A 19,635-nucleotide genomic window follows, 5' to 3' on the forward strand; every position below is an offset into this window, starting at 1 on the left:
AAACTTCGAACATCCCGTACCGAACTTTTTGGCCATAATCATATCTGATCATTGTAAAATCATGCAAAATTCATGTCTGTAACAGATGTGCAGCATGTCTATATTCGGCATGCACATACCTGCATCAGACCTGCATCAGGTGTGCTAACTGAAGATATGCTCACACCTGCAGCATACACGATCATGCCTGAACTGAACATGCTCACACCTGCAGGATACATGATCATACCTGAACTAAACATGCTCACACCTGCAGGATACATGATCATACCTGAACTAAACATGCTCACACCTGCAGGATACATTATCATACCTGAACTAAACATGCTCACATCTGCAGGATACATGACCATGCCTGAACCGAATATGCTCAAATCGGTATCTTCAGTATTATAAGATAATTAAAGAAATGGTTAAATTGTAACAACATCATAAACTCAGCTTAAAAATGTGACACTTTACTTCAAAATTTTAGTTTTTTTTCAGAATTTTTCTGACATCGGTGAAGTTTTTTGTTGAAAATATACTGTAGTGGTTAGATGCATCTTTCTTTAATTGCCAGCAGGGAGTCGTTGGTAGCGGGGCGTGTGGATACTTTTCTCTGTTTCCTGTCAACATAAAACTAATTGTTAGTCAAAACTTCATCACTTTAAATAAATGCTTAACAAATAAAATTAGACAAAAATCATGCGTTAAAAAGTAGTCGCATATTTGTTGTTAATTTTTTCAATGAGATTAATAGTATCGACCATTCAAATCTTTTTAATTTATTCGCAATTATTGCGGCTACTGGTTCGCGAAAATTGAAAGATTATTGGCCAAAAAATTTTGTGACGAATTGCTTCAATTCAATGCTTTATAGTTCAAACCGGGGATTCTTAGTTTTTTCGACTATCCCTCCCGTTGACCCCCTGAAACTAACCTGACTTCCTCTTTTTTGGGATGTAGATGCGACATAATTTTCTTCATTTGAAGATATTTGACTCGAGGAGGTAAATTTGGATAAGCTCATTTCAAACAAAATCTGAAAAAGTGAATTTTTAACAACAAAGACCAATTAGTCAAGATACGAAGTAATGTATAAATAAATATGAGTTTGTCAAGTTTTCAGTCAGTCGTTATCATGTCTGCGACAGGCATGAACATGTTTCACTCAGGTCTGATCATGTAAAATCCAGGTACGACCACGTCTGTAGAAAAATACGCATGCTCACTTGTGAACAGCCCTGCATTATGGGGGAACAGTCCTGAGAATATTCTCTCCCCTGCCAAATGGATGATCAGCCGTGAAATGGCACAAAAAGTTCAGTACGGGATGACTTTTGAATAAGCTGCTGACTATAAATTGTGAAATTTCCATTTATATAAAATTTTTTGTTTTGTAAGGTGGCGACTTAAGTAGCCGAGCCAAAGGTCTTCTAAAATCTGTGTTTGATCGCTTTCTAAATTCTGTGGAGCAAACACAGAAACTCTGGGCTCGGCTAATTAAATCAGCATCTTTCAAAACAAAAATTTTTATGTAAACGAACTACATACAAACTTGTTTGGTCATTATACGCTAACTTGTGAAACCAGTTGCTCGCACATAAAATCTTTATTTAGCTCGTGAGGAGGAAACTTTAAAAACTTTTAAGCTCTTTTTCCAATTCTTATAAAGTTAATTCACAATTGATAATGATATATGATATGCTGAGTGAAATGGGGCAAAAATCTTGGCACCTGCTGAATTTATGATAACTGCTATGATTAGTCTATGTTATATAGAGTATTTACCTGTGAAGGAACATTGCAGCTGTAATAGATATTTTCTAGTGAAACCAGTTTAAAACTTGTAATTATAGCCAAATTTATTATTGATAAAACTATCTCTATAAAATATTTCTAAATAACTAATCATGATCCATAACTAATACTTCATAGTTTCAACAACAGAACAAAAAATATAATTTAGAAGGCAGTTCTTCTTCTTCAGAACAGCTCCTGACTCGCAAATAACAGCATAAACTAGATCTATTGAGACTAGGAGGTATAAGAGTAAGATTAAGATTGGTATTAGACTAAGAAGTTGCACGAATCTATCCGGCCGAAAATAAGATAAGCGTGACGAACAGACAGTGTATCTTATCTGAAATTACTCTATGAGTGAGCCTCCCCGGACTGAAACTCATCTGGTGCGACAAACAATCTCGAACAAGACCTCAACAAAATTAGACTCAGCAAATTCAATAGAAAAAAGATCAAAAATACATCACAAAGTGATCGATAGTATAAAAAACTTATTAAATATGTCTCTACATCTCAATAACTCTAATCAATTACTTCAAACGATACGGCAAACACCAGGTCAAAACCCGAACAACAGACCAATCCTTATATCAAGAAACGACGCAGACTGCAACGATTATTTCTCTATAAAATTCCCAATGCAGTAGATTTTCAGTCACTTACCTGAAAAAAAATTACTCGAGGCAGTAAGATTCATTCTCGAGCTAAATACCTCTCATTGATGTATAACCATATTATTTACCATAATAACGACTGTTAGAAAGATGCAAGTGTCGTTCATTTCATTGAATCTGCACTAAATTAAAAACTTTTGCAAAATTAAAATTTAACGATCAAAAAATACAAAAATTAGTTCGATAATTAAGTTAAAGTTAGTTTAAAGTTTATAAAAGGTTCCTTGTTTACCAAAGACTCATATTCTCATCCTCGCACCATTTTAGGCTTACTCAGCTTTTTTTGAGCAGAAGAACGAATAATCAGTCATATTGTTCTGAGAAGTTCGAACACGTAAATATACAATGGAAGCTTTAACAAAAATGCACTCGATACACGCAGTGTCGAATTTCCAGTCTCAAAATGCGAAAAAAACAGCCTCAATTCACAAAATTTTTTGCTCTTTTTTAAATGCAAGACGATTCACTGATTGGTTAACTTTTTCCTTTTTAGCCAATCAGCCTAATTTTCCGACTTTGTAACGAAAATAACGGAATATTTGTGCTCAGGGTGGTTTTTTTTCTTCATATGAACTTTGACTCTTCACCTGGCCATTTTTGACGGACTTTTTCAATTTCGTTCAATTTCGTTCAAAGAGTATTTTATACTGAGCTTAAATTTGAAAAGAAATTTCTTCTGTGATCATTTTTTGTAGAGCTATGGGGGTTTAAAGATTGCCATTTTGGTCAATGTAGGACAATTAATGCGTGATATATTTCGCGCTATTAACGCGTAAGCGGAGATTTAATCCGTCTTAGAAATTGTTCAAAATCGGTTGAAAGAAGCTTGTTTGCCATAATTCATTTGTTACAATGAGCGAAGTTTGTTCTTTTGTACTTTATATGGCGTGTGCGGTGATGATTTCATAAAAAATTCAATATTTAGAAATTTTTTTCATTTTATTATATTACATTTAATTTTTTAAGGTTATTACTGCTCCATAAAACCTAAAAGGCAGTCGGAACATTCAGGGCTTTGCCCTGATTTGAGCCTTCTTGTTGTTTTGGTCTTTATACAGCGGAGAAACGGCAAACAAAGAATTCAAAGAGTTGTTTGGTGCAACGTCAAAAATTGGCTAAATTTATTGAGTAATTTTGCCCTGATGACCAAAAAAAGCCAACGGCAGAACTTTTCGGGCGAGTATTTTAGAAGAAGACTGCTCCGATCCCTGCTCAAGATACTCATACATACACAAAATACTCATACTCGCTAAAGTTTTCGCAGTCATACCCAGTGGCGGAATTAAGGGGGGACGCCCTCCCCCTCATGGATTCGACCCCCTGCCGACCTAAAGGGTCCCCCCTTTGCACTGATTTGAGATATCCATTTTTGGCTGACTGACCTTAAAATTTTTTGGTCGAAATTTTCCTCAAAACCCTTTTTGGTCTTTTTGTGCCTAAAAAACCTTTTTTGGGTTTTTTTCAAAAATTTGTTAGTGGCGCAGAAATTTTTGTCAAATTAGGGTCTTTATTTTAGTTTCGGAGAGCTCAGAAAATTAATTTGGTCGACCTAAAAAAAGGTTGAAAAAATTTTCAAATTTTTTTCGAAAATCCGCCAACCCCCCCCCCCCCCCCCCCCCGAAAAATTCCTAGATCCGCGCCTGGTCATACCTATAAACTCATCGTCTTGCATGACAGAAACATCTTCCATATGTTTTATGTCCAAATCAGAGATATCCGCTTTCAAGTCAATATTGATTTAAGTAGGAATAATGACTAGATTATGTTCAAACCAAAATTATTAGTGCAAATTCCATATTCAATCATTCCAATTAGTGAAACAATCAGCCCAGTGAAAAAATCGTACTATAATCATGAAATAAAATTTTTCAATCAGACAAACTGGATGATAGCTAAACTGACAAAGTAGACAAATTAGACGATAAGACTTTCAGGAGGCGATAGCAACAGCTTCAAGATCAGTAATGCAGGTGATTCAGACAAACAGCAGTTGTTTCAGACATGTTTAGAGAATAAAACCTTTTGATAACAAACCATTGTATTATAATTTTTTTAAAATTCAAAATGCAATACAATTTGTTACTCTATGCTTAATATCGGCTAAACCAAATTAGTCGACTTTCTTTTTCTGCATAGTGGCAAGTATCCAGAGCAGGACAAGTTCTAAATGTTTTCATTTCTGTTTTCACACGTGATGGACTAAATTGATATGTTTTTGCTTTCAATGAAGTTTCCTTAGCAATCAACATTACTAAAACTTTCTACACACTGACAACTATTCAACTTCAAGCGAGGTCTTTTGAAACACGGAACTATTATAAGCCTACTCTACCGATCCTAAGGCGAAGACTGTGAAAAAGTAAAAAGTGGAAATCGATCCGGTTTTTCTGAATATTTGTGCAAAACGAATGCAAAATAGAGGCACTTAGCATAGTGGTAAGGCTTTCACTGTGAAATCGTCAGATCGTGAATTCGATCCCATGCCATGGCAAAGAAACTGTGTGAGGACGAGCTCTCACTTGAACGCGAGCTGCAGGTACACCACAGCCTGACCAAATTTGGCTGCAGTAGTGGTATAATTAGTAGCAAAAAGTTGGGACAGACAAAATTAATTAAAAAGAGCAACTGACCTTTTTCAGACAATTTTTGCATGCAAAAGCTAATTTTTCAGAAAAAAAACTATGTCTCAATGTCAGGTAAAAGTTCAAATTTGCCTGCAAGAAGAGTTCAAAATTGGCAGATTTCTCTTTTTAATTATTGTTTCAACTTTTGATTTGAAAGTATCGGAATATTTGTGCTCGGGGTGTGTTTTTTTTTCTTCAGACAAATTTCGACTTTTTAACTAGCCATTTTTGACGAACTTTTTTTTATACGTCATTCAAAAGGTATTGTTGTCCTGAGCTCAAATTTGAAAAGATATTTCTTCTGTGATTATTTTTGTAAAGTTTTGGGGGTTTAAATATTGCCATTTTGGGCAATTTGGGACAATTAACGCGCGATATATTTCGCGCTATTAACGCGTAAGCGGAGAGTTATTGCGTATTAGAAATTGTTACAAATTGGTTGAAAGAAGCGTATTTGCCATAATTGATTTGTTACAATGAGTGAACTCTATCCTTTTGTACTTTATATGGCGTGTGGGTGGATGTTTTTTATAAAAAATATTGAAATTTTAGAAAAAAAAAAGTTTCATTGTATTTTATTACATTAAATTTTTCAAGTTATTACTGCTCCATAAACCTTAAAAGGCAGTCGAAACATTCAGGGCTTCGCATTGATACGAGCAGTCTTGTTGTTTTGACTTTCGATACGAAAGTAACGGAACTTTTGTGCTCGGTGAAAATTTTTTCTTCAGTTAAGGTTCGACTTTTTAACTAGCCATTTTTGACGGAATTTTTTTTATATGTCATTCGAAAAGTATTGTTGTCCTGAGCTCAAATTTCACCTGTGATTATTTTTGTAAAGTAATGAGGTTTAAATATTGCCATTTTGGCCAATTTGGGACAATTAACGCGCGATATATTTCGCACTATTAACGCGTAAGCGGAGAATTAATCCGTCTTAAAATCGTTTCAAATTGGTTGAAAGAAGCCTAATTGCCATAATTGATTTGTTGCAAGGAGCAAAAGCTATCTTTTTCTACTTTATATGGCGTGTGGGGGATGATTTTCATTTAAAAAATTCAAATTTTAGAAAAATAAATTTTTCATTTTATTTTATTACATTTAATTTTTTAATGTTACTACTGCTCCACAAGACCTTAAAAGGCAGTGGGAACATTCAGGGCTTCTTCCTGATACGAGCAGTCTTGTTTCTGTTCGTCTGGACTTTTTGCAATTCTCTATACCAGGTGAAAATTATAGATCCACGCATAAAAAACAGCCTTGAGTCGCAAAAATAACACAGTCTAAAATGCGTATTCGATCCCATGCAACACCACTTGGAAATTCTAAAATCAATTCGAAGCAATACAATAATAGTGCTCCATGATAAAACCTAACTTAGCTACACTTATTAGTTTACATGACCTATAGGCTCTGAGGGGGAGTCGAAGTCGAAGAGATCTATTTGAAATGCAACCTGCAAAAAAACATGTACGCAAATGTTGATGCATAAAAAAAACTGAAACAATTGCTTATGATTCATATAAGGGCATGAGAAAAATTCATCACAAACGATTGAATCTTTTGTAAGAAAAAAGGGCAAAATTTGAATTTATTTCTAAGATTCATGAGTTCAGTTAATTTAAGACGTAAGACTCGTTTTTTTAATGAGAATAAAAGGAACAAAAATAGCAAAAAAAAATTTTAAACTAATTATACGATGTTTCAACAAAAGTTCATATCATACTAACTGAACCGTTACAGGTTGATACCAAGCTAAATTTCAAACATGCTAAACTCATTTTGACATACATACCAGTAGGATATCCATTTTTGGCTGACTGACCTTATAACTTTTCTAAAGGCGCCTTAGGTGCCAAGCTATATTAAATTTGAGGAGGGAGCGCGCACCGAAAAACTGCGATTTTTTGGTCGAAGTTTTCCAAACAATGCCTAAAAACGCCTTTTTTGGCCTTTTTTCAAAAATTCGCCTGTGGCGCAGAAAAATTCATCAAATTCAGGTCTTTATAGTGGTTTAGGAGAGCTCAGAAAATCATTTTGGTCGGCCCAAAAAAAGCCTTGAAAGTTTGCCCCCCCCCCCCCCCCCACCTCGAGAAATTCCTAGATCCGCGCCTGATACATAACTCATTATCAAAAAAATGCTCATTGGCAATTACGCCGACAAACACTAAGCAGACATACTATACTCCAATAAACTTTTTTCTTGAGCGTAAAATCGTCAGTTTGTAAGAAAAAAAACAGGTCTTCCAAGGACGTGAATATTTTTTGCCCAAGGCATCGACATACGTCAATAAACTCGAGTAGCATGTGAATCCAGCTCTCATACTTCAAGCTTCATTTAGAAGATACGTTCTCACAAAAAAAAACATATTCTGATTTGATGAATTCCAATCGAAAAAATACAGACCCTTCTGCAAAGCCCGATATATTCTAAAACTTATAGAGTTTTATTTGGCTGACAAACTTGGGATACAATCACTATTTATTTGTGCACGCAAAACTTCAGCCGGCAAATTAAAACAATTCTACGCCGAATGTAAAACATTTAGAAAAAAAAACAGCGAAATCATCTATTTTACCAGCCAAGTCACCACAAGAAAAACTGGCAAGAAAAGACAAATATTGAAACACTTTTAAAATATCTTATCTTTATGGAAATTTCGCAACCAACCTCAGGTTTTAGTTTTTGAGCAGTTGTGCCACCAGCGCTTCATAGGGTCATTTTTACTAGAAGCTGATGAAATACATGCTATTAAATAATAACAAAAGCTCTGCAGCAAAAATGCCCTCAAAAAAGAGAGCTAATTTATGCAATTTGGGTTACAAAAAGTAGACTTATAGTATAGCACAATGGTGACTATATAACAGTGAAATGAACAAAGAAAACTTTTTTAAAAAATGTGCAAATTCGTTCAAAATGTATGCAACTAATTTTTTTTTAAATCGCATCAAAACATTTCGTGAGATATCTTAATTTCGAAATTTAAAACTCGTATGACCCCTATGATGCTTCGAGATACTAATGCAGTTTTTTACCCGTTTTTTACCCGAAAGGCTTAACTTTTTACCCGTTTTAACTATTGCCTGTTTGAATAATTTTAATTTGATTTATATTTTAATTTTATAAAATCATACTTTCAGTTTGTTTCTGTGTTTTTCTTGCGCAAATTCTGTCGAACTGCTTTAACTGGTTTTGGTTTCTTTTTGTGTTTTGCGACAAGACTATTTAATGTTGGCTTTTTTAATCTGTTTTTCGACTCTTGTGAAGTCTTCCTTCCACTTCCTGATGAGCGCCTCCTGTTCGTCAATCTCCGCCCTTCGCATCTGGGCTCTCGTCATCTGCCAGGGCAGTTCCAGGAACTCCGAGCAAGAACGATCAATCATCTGGATCTTCCTCTGGACTTCCTCATTCATACCCTGCAGAATCTGTGCAGGAACCACTGTGCAAATCCGATCCAATGCAAGTTCTTTCTTGATCTTAAGCGCGACGTCATACGTCATCATTTTACTCAAGCTGTGCTTTGAGTCTTTCGTTTGCTCAAAGTGGGACTCGAGACCCTTGTAGAACTTCTCCACGTCTTCGCCAGTATATTCAAGCTCGGCATCGTCTAATTTCGCATCCGAAAGACTCTCGTTGTCGTCCGTAATTATGTTCAACGTCAGCGTAGATCCATTAGGCGCCTTTTTCTTCTTGCCGTACAGTTTCGAAAACTGCTTTTTGGAGATCGAATCCTGTTTAGTCTCCTTAACTGAGTTAGGAGGAATCTCAGGAGCAACACCAGCTGGACTGGGACCACTCCATGGTTCATATAGTCTTCCCCTGCCTCCGCCACTACCGCCACTGCTGCCCACAGAGTACCTGTTGGCAATATACTTCATTCATAGTTTATGCCAATTTATGCCAAAAAAACGGTGATAAAATAAACGGGCGAAAAAACCCGGATAATGGCTTCAAAATGAGCAGTTTCAGGTTCTTTAAATTTGTTCAGATTTGTTGATAAAAGAGGATATTGTCAACAGTTTGACCAAACTATACAAAAACCCAATTAGTATCAACCAAATTTCTCGCGCGGTAAGGGCCGAAAAAACTGTTTACAAATGGTCACGTGGTTTTGGATAAATTGATCAGTTTATTTGGATTCAGGGATTGCAGCAGTCACCAGTTTCCGAAAACAACAAAAAGCACGTTGTTTTTACACACAGGCCCGCTGTGAGGTGCCATGGATAATAATCAATTATATCAACTTTCGTGGTCAGAAATAATCCGTTTAAAATCCATTATAATGAATTTTAGTAGATTATAATCGTGGGGGGACGGCTTTTTTGCATTACTCACAGTCTATTCGATTTCTAAACCTACTCAAATTTAGTTAAATTTTGCTAAACCATGTTTTTCCATCTACCATCAGCCCCCCTACCCTCACCTAGCTCACACACACATACCTACCGTCGCCCCACGTACGTTTTTTAAAAGATAGATAAATGTATGTAAGGGTAAGTGGTGGGGAGGGGAGGTGGTGACAACTAGAAAAAAGGCAAGTAGAAAAAAGATTACAACTTTTTGCTGTAGCCAAATATAAAACACAATTTAGCGATGGCAACGTTCAAGTTTTGAATATCTGACTTCAAGGTTTTGGAAAATCCAGATTCTTACCCTTAAAAAATTATTTTAATCCATTATAATCCATTATAATCGAATAAAATGGATTAAAGTGATTTCCACATTATTTGTTTTATAATCGCTTATTATTCCATTATAATCAAATATTCTAGAATTTTATGGAGACAGACCATGAAAATCCATTATAATCGAGTTTTATCCGTGGAACTTCAATACGGGGGGAAAGGCTATTTTTGTATACATGGGCGGATTTAGGAGGGGATAGACCCTTTCAGGGGTGGATTTAGGGGAGGGGGTGTGGAAATTCCCTCCCCTCAGGGATTCGACCCCCCACCAACCAAAGGGTCCACTGACAGCGCTCAGAAAATCACTTTGGTTGACTTAAAAAAGGTCGACAAAATTTACAATACTTTTTTGAAATTCCACATTCATTAATACGACCAAATCTTTAATTTTTTTAAAAATCTGCCTCCCTCATTACAAAAAGTTTAGATCCGCCCCTGATTTAACCAAGCAATTACTTTTCTAGCAATTTTTCATAGAGTTCGTCATCAGTGTAGAAATATTGCTCGTATTCATACATTTGTTGCAACCTGTCATTCACAACATGCTCTTGACTCTCAAACAACTCTTCAACCTTTTCAATCAAGAAGTTTGCATGAGCTTCTTGGCCGTCGAAAATATCCCAAACCAAGTCACAGATCGCGTCTTTGTTGATGTTACGGACCGCATTATGACATTTGATCGCCGGGTTCAGAAATGAGACTACGATCGGCATCGCGAAAGCTTTGAAGATGGACCAATTATCGAAATTCACCATTTCTTGGTGTCTCCAGCGCACAGCGACGTCATCCATACTCAAAGATTGTTGGACTTCCGCCATTTTGTCCTGGTATTCTTGCTTGAAAATTCTGAAACATTGTCGATACTTGAAAAACAAGTCATTGCAAGATCTCCTGGCGACAAAGTTTCCTTTCAAAGCCTCCCGACTGATTTCAATGAACTCCGTCAACTTGGTGTTCGCCATATTGGCTGCGCTTGCAAGATCCCTAGGGAGTCGGTTTCTTTCCTCGATCATTTTCGACCGAAAGTTTTCGACTTTGTTCCACGATGACCTGAATTCCTGAAGCACAGGTTTAAGCAGCATTCCACAAACGGTCGAGTACAGACACTTGTACGTGCAGTTTGCCATATCGATGCCAAAACGCTCGTGTACGTATTGGAAAAAATCACGCTCTTCATCGTCATCCAATAGACTATTGACAAACACGTGATACTTGAATGTGTGGTACTCTTGAGATTTAACTTGGTTTATGAAATGAGTCATTCTTGAGTGGTCTTGCAGACATTTGTCAATCTTAGTAAATACTACTACGGTTCGATCCCCGTTAGGGTCCACTTGATTGACTAACTGAAATATTTTGTTTAAGGCCAAATCTCTAGTGGAATCGATGACACAGAGAATAATAGTTCTCTGGCCTTGAATGTGTTTCATGGCCATATCTCGCACTCTGTCAACAATGTCTTCGCCTTGGGTCTTATTGGCAGAATGAATGATTCCAGGCAAGTCAACCACCGTCAAATTCTTCGCATCTGGGTTCTCAATACGGATCCTGGGCATCACATCAAAAACGAACCCTCCCCCGTCGCTAGTTTGGAGGCGCTGTGAGATATCATTAACTACTGTGCAGATGTCCGCGATGCCTGCAATGTCTTTGGTTTCCGGAGCGATCATGCGGATCAACTTTTGGGCGCTTCGGCGAAGCGCCAGTTGTGTAGCGCAAAGTGTGACTGTGCCATCGCCTGTTGGCAACGGAACACCGGAGAGCTTCCCTAGGACGCTACTTTTTCCAGACGTCTGGTCTCCTGCTGCAACAACGCTGGGTATTGTGAGAATGGAATCCAAAATCTTGGACTGCTCAATTTCATCTATTAAGTCAAACAATTGATGATTGAACTGGTCGAAGCGTTCAAAATCTTGTTCAACTTTGGAAGCAGCGGAAGTCATTTTAGAGGTTTCAGGTAGATTCAAATTAAATTTTCTCAAAGCAGGCAGTGATAGGAATAGAACTTGAAACTTCAGTTCAAGTTCAAAAATGAAACGATCTGCAACGGAGTTTAATCTTTTGCTTGCTATCGCCTCATTAGATTTGAATAAATATCCTGATCTCTTGGTAATCCGCCACTTGATAACGAGGCCAACCTAAACTTTAGCTTGGGCCGTTGTACAGTTGGCTCTACGACATCCTTGAAAACTAGTCTTAGAGGTTATTTTGGCCTTCGGATGTATATCTTTTTAGAATGTCGACATTTTAGCCCTGTGACGTCAATGGCACTTTACTTTGAAGGCTGAGCTTCTGTTTGATTGAATTTCTGATGTTTGACTCTAGAAGTCTTAAAGCTTATTTTGGCTTTTGGAACTAAATCTTTTTAGAAAGTCGACAACTTCGTCCTGTGACGTCAATGGTAAATTACTTGAACGCTGAAACTTTGCTTGATCGAATTTCTGATACCATTTAAATTGAATTGGAGAAACGAGACATTTTAAAAACCGTTATAGCATCTTGAAGGGATAGATAAGAAAAAAAGTATCTGAAAAAAATCCGAGGAAATTAGGTCATTTAAAAATGGCCACTTAATTGAGTGAATTGAAGCAACTGCTCTCGCTACAAATAATAGCGAGCAAAACCAAAGTGACTGGTGATCAAAAAACAGTGCGAAAATATCAAACTGAATGATCATCAAAACAACTTTCACAAGTTTTCAGGCACTGTTTTAAAATCATAGTTGTCATTTTGTGCAGGGGCTGAATTAGGGCGGGGGCAGCGCGGAAAACTTGGCCAAAACGGGGCCGTTTTAGTACTTTGGGAGAGCTCGAAAAATCAATTTAGACAAAATTTTCAAAATTTTTTTGAAAATCCGCCCCCTCCCCCCCTCTTTGAGAAAATCCTAGATCCGTCCCTGATTTTGCGTATTTTCTTACATTGAATTCTGCTTTTAAATACAGAAACTCATGGTAGTTTGTTAATCTTTGTTGACTTAGAATTGCCGCTAATTACGTCTAAATTACGTATGAAACGAAATGTTGTCAGTCAGCCAGCTACCCGAAACCGATCTACCTCAGAACCGAGACGAGGCAGAAATAAAAAGTCATGATTGCTTGCTTGTGCTAACCATTAACAATTTATCGCAAACAGCCTCTTCCCTTCTTCCATTTGACCGGTCAACGGGGGCTGCTGAGGATCCTTTGATCCGGTAAAAAAGTCAATTAAGTTAAATCTGTCACAACCAGCATCGCGGTGTGTTTCTATCAAAATGTTTTTGTTCCGACTTTCGTAACAAAAGTAACGGAATATTTGTGCTCGGTGTGGTTTCTTTCTTCAGACAATATTCGACTTTTTGAATAGCCATTTTTGACGAATTTTTTTTTTCTATATCATTCAAAAAATATTGTAGTCCTGAGCTTAAATTTAGAAAGATATTCACCTGTGATCATTTTTTTCATAAAATTATGGGGGTTTAAAAATTGCCATTATGGTCAGTTTGGGTCAATTAACGCGCGATACATTTAGCGCTATCAACGCGTAAGCATAGATTTAATCCGTCTTAGAAATCGTTCCAAATTGGTTGAGGGAAGTTTATTTGCCAATATGATTTGATTTTGTATTTTATATGGCGTGCGGGGCGATGATTTTTACAAACACTTCGTTTTAAAACAAATTTTATTACATTTAATTTGATTCATGTTGTTACTGCTCACTAGACCGTAACAGGCAGTCGGATGAGTTTTCTTGTTTTGTTTGGTTGCCATTCAGAGTTTTTTTTATAAATTCTTGAGCTCTTTTTCCTTTCCCCGCACCTGCAAATTTTTATAATTAAAATAACTGTTCACATTGTCCGATTCTCATGAAAATTCCAATGCAGATTAATTAGGCCATGACAAACATATTTGGTCTTCATAATGAACCTTGTAAAAACAAAAAATGCCTTGTTAGTCTATAAAAATGATGTTCGTGTAAGGTAGGGGGAAAAATAAAAAGAGCCAATTCTTGTTTGATTTTATACAAAAATCTAAGTAGCTTTAGCTGATAGTGCTTTATTGAGTGCTATTCCGAAATTTGTTTTTATAAATTATTTTGAGTTATAATACTCTCAGTAAATTCGGAAAGAAGATTCCATGGTAAGGCATGCTCAAGTTGCAAATAAGCATTAACAAATTTTCGAATTACAGGTAGAAAATGAGGAGAACTTAACTTTGAAAAAATTTGCCTGTGTTCCTGTTTGTGTATTATAACACTTATTTTTGATTTAATCAATACCGCGCATATCTTTCATGTAATAGTATGTGCCCCGTACCGAGAAAATTCTTTATTTTTGACCTGAAATACATTATATCAGTGGCGGATCCAGGATTTTCTCGAGGGAAGGGCGGATTTTCAAAAACATTTCGAAATTTTGTCCACTTTTTTTTTTAAAAAACAGGCCTAAAAAGGCACTTTTAGACACTTGTTGGAAAATTATGACAAAAAAAAATGCTTTTTTTTGGCTCGCGCTCCCCCTCAAAATTAGTATTTACTGGCGAGTTTTAGAAAAGTTTTAGGGTCCATCACCAAATTTGGATTTCTCAAAATAGTACAAAGGGGGACCCTTTCGGTTGGGAGGGGGTCCAATCCCTGAGAGGGGGGGGGGAGCGGACGCCCCCTGCCTATTCCTTAAATCCACCCCTGCTTTATATCTAATCTAATTTCTGGCCAGAAATTCTTATTGAAATGTTTAAATAAAGCTTTTTATTTTCATAAACTTCTTTATTTTTTCTTAATTCTGATCGAAAATTAGCTAAATCTAGGCTGTTTTTGGCTAGAAAAAATTCTCCTGATTGCGCTCGTACCCCTGACCCCCTGACTTTCAGATTTATAGGCACTTGTAATAACTATGCTACAGCCCTTAATGAAGATGAATAGTTTTAGCAAAATATAACTTTTTATAACAAGTGTTAGTTTGCGTTGTATTGCTACTGTTATTGTGTATACTCGAAGCATGTTTATCTCGTTGCGGTTGAGCAGTGAACTGATTTCTGGTTATTTAGGCTAGATAAACTAGGCTAGATAATCTATATACAATATCTATCTAGAAAACAGCCTCCGTTGTGTGCGGTGATTAATAGCGATTGTTTTCCAGAATTTTGCAACTATTTTGTAGACTATTACGACTAACTTCCAGCCTATCGAGACAAGTTTTTAGATAGTCACGACGTGACTGAGATATTAATAGACTTTGTTCTTCTCTGTAAAATCCAGCTCAGAATACGAATTAATGGACGAGCACTGAAAAGTGGCAAAGTTTTGATTTCTGGGGTTTAAGTCGTAGATCTCGGTGCATGTTTATTGTTCTCGTAGGAAAAACTATACCTTTGACATTAATTACGAAAACTGGCAACATTTCAGCCCGTGAATTTGATTTTGTGCATAATATGAGGTGAAAACAGAAATCGGTGTTCTCAGAAAATGGCTTTTTTAATACAAAAAAAAAATCATTGGCGTCGTTTTGATTCCGAATTTAAAATAGCTGATAACTTAAAAACCAAAACGGGGATGAATGCAACAAACTGGAAAATTATTTACGTGCAGTTTTCCACTTTGTTCCACTTTAAAAAGCAAGCTGCCTTTTAAGAATTTATTTTACACTACTATTTTAGTTTCAATACCATCAAAACGCATTTAAATAGCATAATAAACGTGCTTTGTTTGTCTAATTTTTTGTTGCGTTCAAAGTATAGATTTCGGTTCATGTTATTTTTTACCATCAACGAAATAAACGATCATTTCACCTAAAATGTTTTTACGGACCGAAGTGTTTCCCATAACCTACTTTTATATTCAAAACTAGTGCAAAATTAATTTGTGACGCGGAGATGTTTAAAATTTTGAAGAAACTCAAGCTGAACTCAAGGTTAGTTTCTGTTTTCATCCCGATAATTTCTTACAAATTTAGCAAAAAATCTCAGCAAAGGCAATTACCAGATGTTTGATGAAACTGCCCAATAATTGGTATTAAGTGTTACATGAAAAGAGAATTACAATCATTAGTACAGACAGTTTGCGCATTGAGATCTCGGGTTGAGAGTTTGCGTCGAAATCTATTTCCTGACTTAGGAAATCGCACGATTGATTATTAAAAACGCTGGCAAAAGAACCCAATTTTAATCATTTTCCGCCAAAGTTTCGGATTATTTTGACCAAAAAATGCCTTCGAGAAAAAATTATTTAAAAAATTGCTATCCTGTGATGCAATTTTTGATCAAATTAAACCAATGCTTTGGCGCAAGACTATCAAAATTAGGTTCCTTAAAAAAGTAATTAAAAGCATCGGAGCTGATAAACCTATTAAATAGTTTCAAATATTTGAATGCTAAAATGATGAGTGAGAAAGACTGGCAACAACCCACGTTACTCAAACGTGTTTGTTAAATGTTCCAATGGATCAGAGGGTGATGTGGTTTCATGTGATTTCTGTCCTGCTGTGATACATGGAGTATGTCTGGGTCTGGATATGACTCTCTGCACAGAAAACGAACTGATAGCAATGTGAACAGACGAAAATTTAGTGCAACCGATTCAAACACCAGGAAGAAAACTCATAGTACAGGTGCCAATCAGAATGGCGCTTTTTAAGGTGTGAGCAAACCTCTCCCAAGAAGCAATATCTTTTTGGGCCGAGTATCTAAGGAAGATGGTGCTGAAGAAAAAAAAAGCACTGTGCCAATAATGGTGCAGATGTGATACATATGCAGGAAATAACAAAAGGAGACCATACGCTTGAGAAATTTTCAAGTTATCTTTGCTGGTGAGAAATCGGAATGAGTTGACTCTCGGAACTTTGGCCGCAAAACACCGTTATTAACAGATTTTTCCTAAATGAAGAAGCAAAAATTTGGCTGAAAACGCTGAAAAAACCCTCTGACTGACAAACGAAAAAAGAAATTGGATTTTTCAATGTGCGTGCCATTAGCGGAAAATAACGCCACTTTCACATAACATTCTTTCTAATAATCTGCGTTTTTTTTGAATTATTGAAACCTGGATGACATCAAGTGAAGGCTATCTCCTAAGACAAATTTGTCTAAATGGCCACATATTTTTAAAATGTCCTCGTAAAAGTAGAACTGGCGTCGGACCAGCTTTAACTGCGCACCAGTCTATGTGTATATCTTTATTTCGAAATATTCAAGTTTCGAAATAGGAACAAGTTTATTCAATTTTAACAATTTAGGTTCAAATGGTTTTTAAATGATAATATCTCGGACTCCTTCGGCGAATTTCAACAGTTTTTTTGTAGAAATGATCAACTTTTACCGAGTTGCAACTCTTTTATCTGCTTGGCTGATTTTAATGTGCACTACAAAAGAAAGGATAATACGTTTTTTCTACTCCAAGACTTTTAAAAAAAATTTGGTTTATACCAGTCGGTTCAAAAACTAACGCACACCAAGGGCAACATACTTGATTTAATTTTATCATTTGAAAATAATAACCCGCAGAAAGTTTATGTTTCTGCTTTTAATAAATCTGATTATCACTTTTTAAAATCTACGGCACAGATTACTTTCCTTCAAACCAAGAAAAATTACTTACATATCGCTATTGGAAAAACATTAATTTAATTGAGTTTGGTCTAATGCTTGAATCGTCTCAGGACCTAAAAAAAAAGATTCTTAGTGTTCCTTGGAAAATTTCAAGTTTTTTAACTGTTTTTAACCAAACTGTCGAATCAATAACGGATTCCATTGCGCCCCTTAAAAAGCGCAGTGAACTTATTCGCAAATGTGATTTTTTTGATACGGAGCTGATGTAAATGAAACGGAAACATGGAAAAAATGTATCGAAAACATAAAATCAGCTTTGTTGAATACAAAGAGTCACTCTCAGAAAAGAATCAACGTTACTCAAACAGACTTCAAGAAAAATAAAGCTCCTGATAAACTAATTGCAAACAAAATTGAAGCAGTACTATCTTTCCACAATTACAAGGTTACTCTGGCCAATGATTTTAAGGGTTATTTTAATAACAGAGTATCAATAATATGAACAAAACCCTAAGTGTGAATAATTTTGATGAACCATTTACGACTTGATTTCAAATTTTATTGGAAAGTTTTAGTCCAATCAAACTTGAAGATTTACATGTTTTTATCAATTTCATATGCGGCAGCTCCTCTTGATTTAATTAGAACTCCAAATTCAAAAAAAATTTTAGCGGCTTCAATTTGTTAATATTTTTCTTACGTGTTTTATAACTACTAAAAGAAGTAGTTATAATTCCGACACTTAAAAAGGAAAATCCAAAGCCTGAGTTTCTTGCGTCGTAAAGAGCAGTATCTAACCTTGTATTTCTTTCTAAAGTAATGAAAACTTGTACACGCGCAACTAGTAGAACATTTAATCTCATGGATTTTAGTCAGTCTGCATATAGAACAGGTGCTTCTACAAAAACAGCAATATTAAAAACTTCAAATGCTATTTGTAAATTTTTGGACACGAATCATTACCTCATTTTGATATGCCTAAACTTATCAAGCGCCTTCGATACACTTCGGCATGATTATTTACTCGGAACCACGAAGAATTGTATTAGAATTTCTGATAACATATTGAATTGGTTTTGATCGTATCTCACTAATCAGCGAGGGACTGAAGGTTTACGTTGAATCATTTTTTTCTGATGGACTATTTGTCGAGCATGGTATTAGTAAAGGTTCGATCTTAGGACCCCTTTTATTTTGCAGTTATGTCTTATCTTTTCGAGAAACTCTTTTGAATCTCGATGTTTTCTATCAATCGTACGCGGATGATACCTATTCTTTGTTGCTGCAAACTTCGAAGAAATCTATTATGCCATGATCAAAGAGAACACTCATTCGATTGTATTTAGTTTGCTGAGTTGTTAAAAAATTTTGGCTCGGTGGTGAACCTTCATAAAACTGAAATTGGCAGAAACTAGCTTGTGATTCGACTTGGGAGCTTTCTTTGTTGGTTAATTTAAAGTGGATGTTTTAAACGAATTAAAAACTTAAGTGGTAATAATTGACAAGTTAACAAGTTTTCACAGAGATTTTTCTTCGTCTTGCGCAAATTATGCAGTGTTAGTCACTACCTGGACTTAAATACTCGTGTTATTCTTTTTAAAATCTGCTTTTATCCAGCCTGGACTTTTGTAATTCGCTGTTTTTAGGTTTACCTAAGAATTGATCCAAAAACTACAGAAAATTCAAAATACTGGCGCGAGATATGTGTTTCAGGCACATCGGTAGACCTCATCGACTATCCTGCTGCATGCACTTCACTGGCTTCCAGTTTGTCAACGTATTAACTTCAAGTCTTTGTTTTTCTCCACAAAATACTCTGTAATGATAGAGTGGCAGAGTATTTTGATGGAATTGAGACTACGCTACGGCAACTTTTTGCAAATAACGAAAGAATGCTAGAATTCCATGTGATATAATAACAACTCAAACGAAACACTAGTTTTCTAATTACTAAGAAGTGTCTCAGGTAATTTTGAACATCGGTAAAGAGTTGCGTCTCATATATCTGAGCTGAATTTGCAGAAAAATTAAAGTCTACACAAACTTTGTGCCTAAAAATAGATAGCTTTTTAATTTTTTTTGTTTTTTTTTTCATACGAACATGCAATGTAGAGCCTGTAGTATTTTGTTTTGGGTGTGCTAAGGAGGCCAAACTGGGTATTTTGCGAGCTGCAAGCGATTTCCGCAACAACGACACTCTCTTGTTCTTCTTGTGTTCATTCGTTTTATTTGATCGTTCCACAAAATGGTGCACAGGTTGGCCTCGTATCGTTTTTTTTTTATTTACCAAGTCCTAGGCTGCTCTAACGCTAGTTATTGCGAGCTCTTCAATGCTTCAGCGACTCAAGG

At 36.0% G+C, this 19,635-nt stretch overlaps 2 protein-coding genes and 1 long non-coding RNA gene across 3 annotated transcripts in view; 2 read left to right on the forward strand and 1 right to left on the reverse strand.

Annotated features, from left to right (window-relative positions):
* Positions 1-401: 401 nt before the first annotated feature.
* Positions 402-1,252, reverse strand: LOC134852122 (uncharacterized). Its single transcript, XR_010164271.1, has 2 exons — positions 923-1,252; positions 402-608 (listed from the first exon to the last, which is right to left on the reverse strand). It is a non-coding gene; the product is annotated as an uncharacterized LOC134852122 (long non-coding RNA).
* Positions 1,253-2,272: 1,020 nt separating this feature from the next.
* Positions 2,273-19,635, forward strand: part of LOC134850967 (ADP-ribosylation factor-like protein 5B) — a 448,774-nt gene continuing 431,411 nt past the window's right edge. Inside the window, exon 1 of the mRNA XM_063866805.1 lies at positions 2,273-2,287. The gene's annotated coding sequence lies outside the window, so the exon portion shown is untranslated. The remainder of the gene's footprint in view (positions 2,288-19,635) is intronic.
* Positions 15,412-19,635, forward strand: part of LOC134850872 (serine-rich adhesin for platelets-like) — a 21,468-nt gene continuing 17,244 nt past the window's right edge. Inside the window, exon 1 of the mRNA XM_063866630.1 lies at positions 15,412-15,653. Coding sequence (XP_063722700.1) covers positions 15,616-15,653 — 38 coding nt within the window. The 5' untranslated portion in view covers positions 15,412-15,615. The remainder of the gene's footprint in view (positions 15,654-19,635) is intronic.

Source organism: Symsagittifera roscoffensis, chromosome 7, assembly GCF_963678635.1.
Source record: "Symsagittifera roscoffensis chromosome 7, txSymRosc1.1, whole genome shotgun sequence".
In the NCBI taxonomy this organism is placed as follows: Eukaryota; Metazoa; Xenacoelomorpha; order Acoela; family Convolutidae; genus Symsagittifera; species Symsagittifera roscoffensis.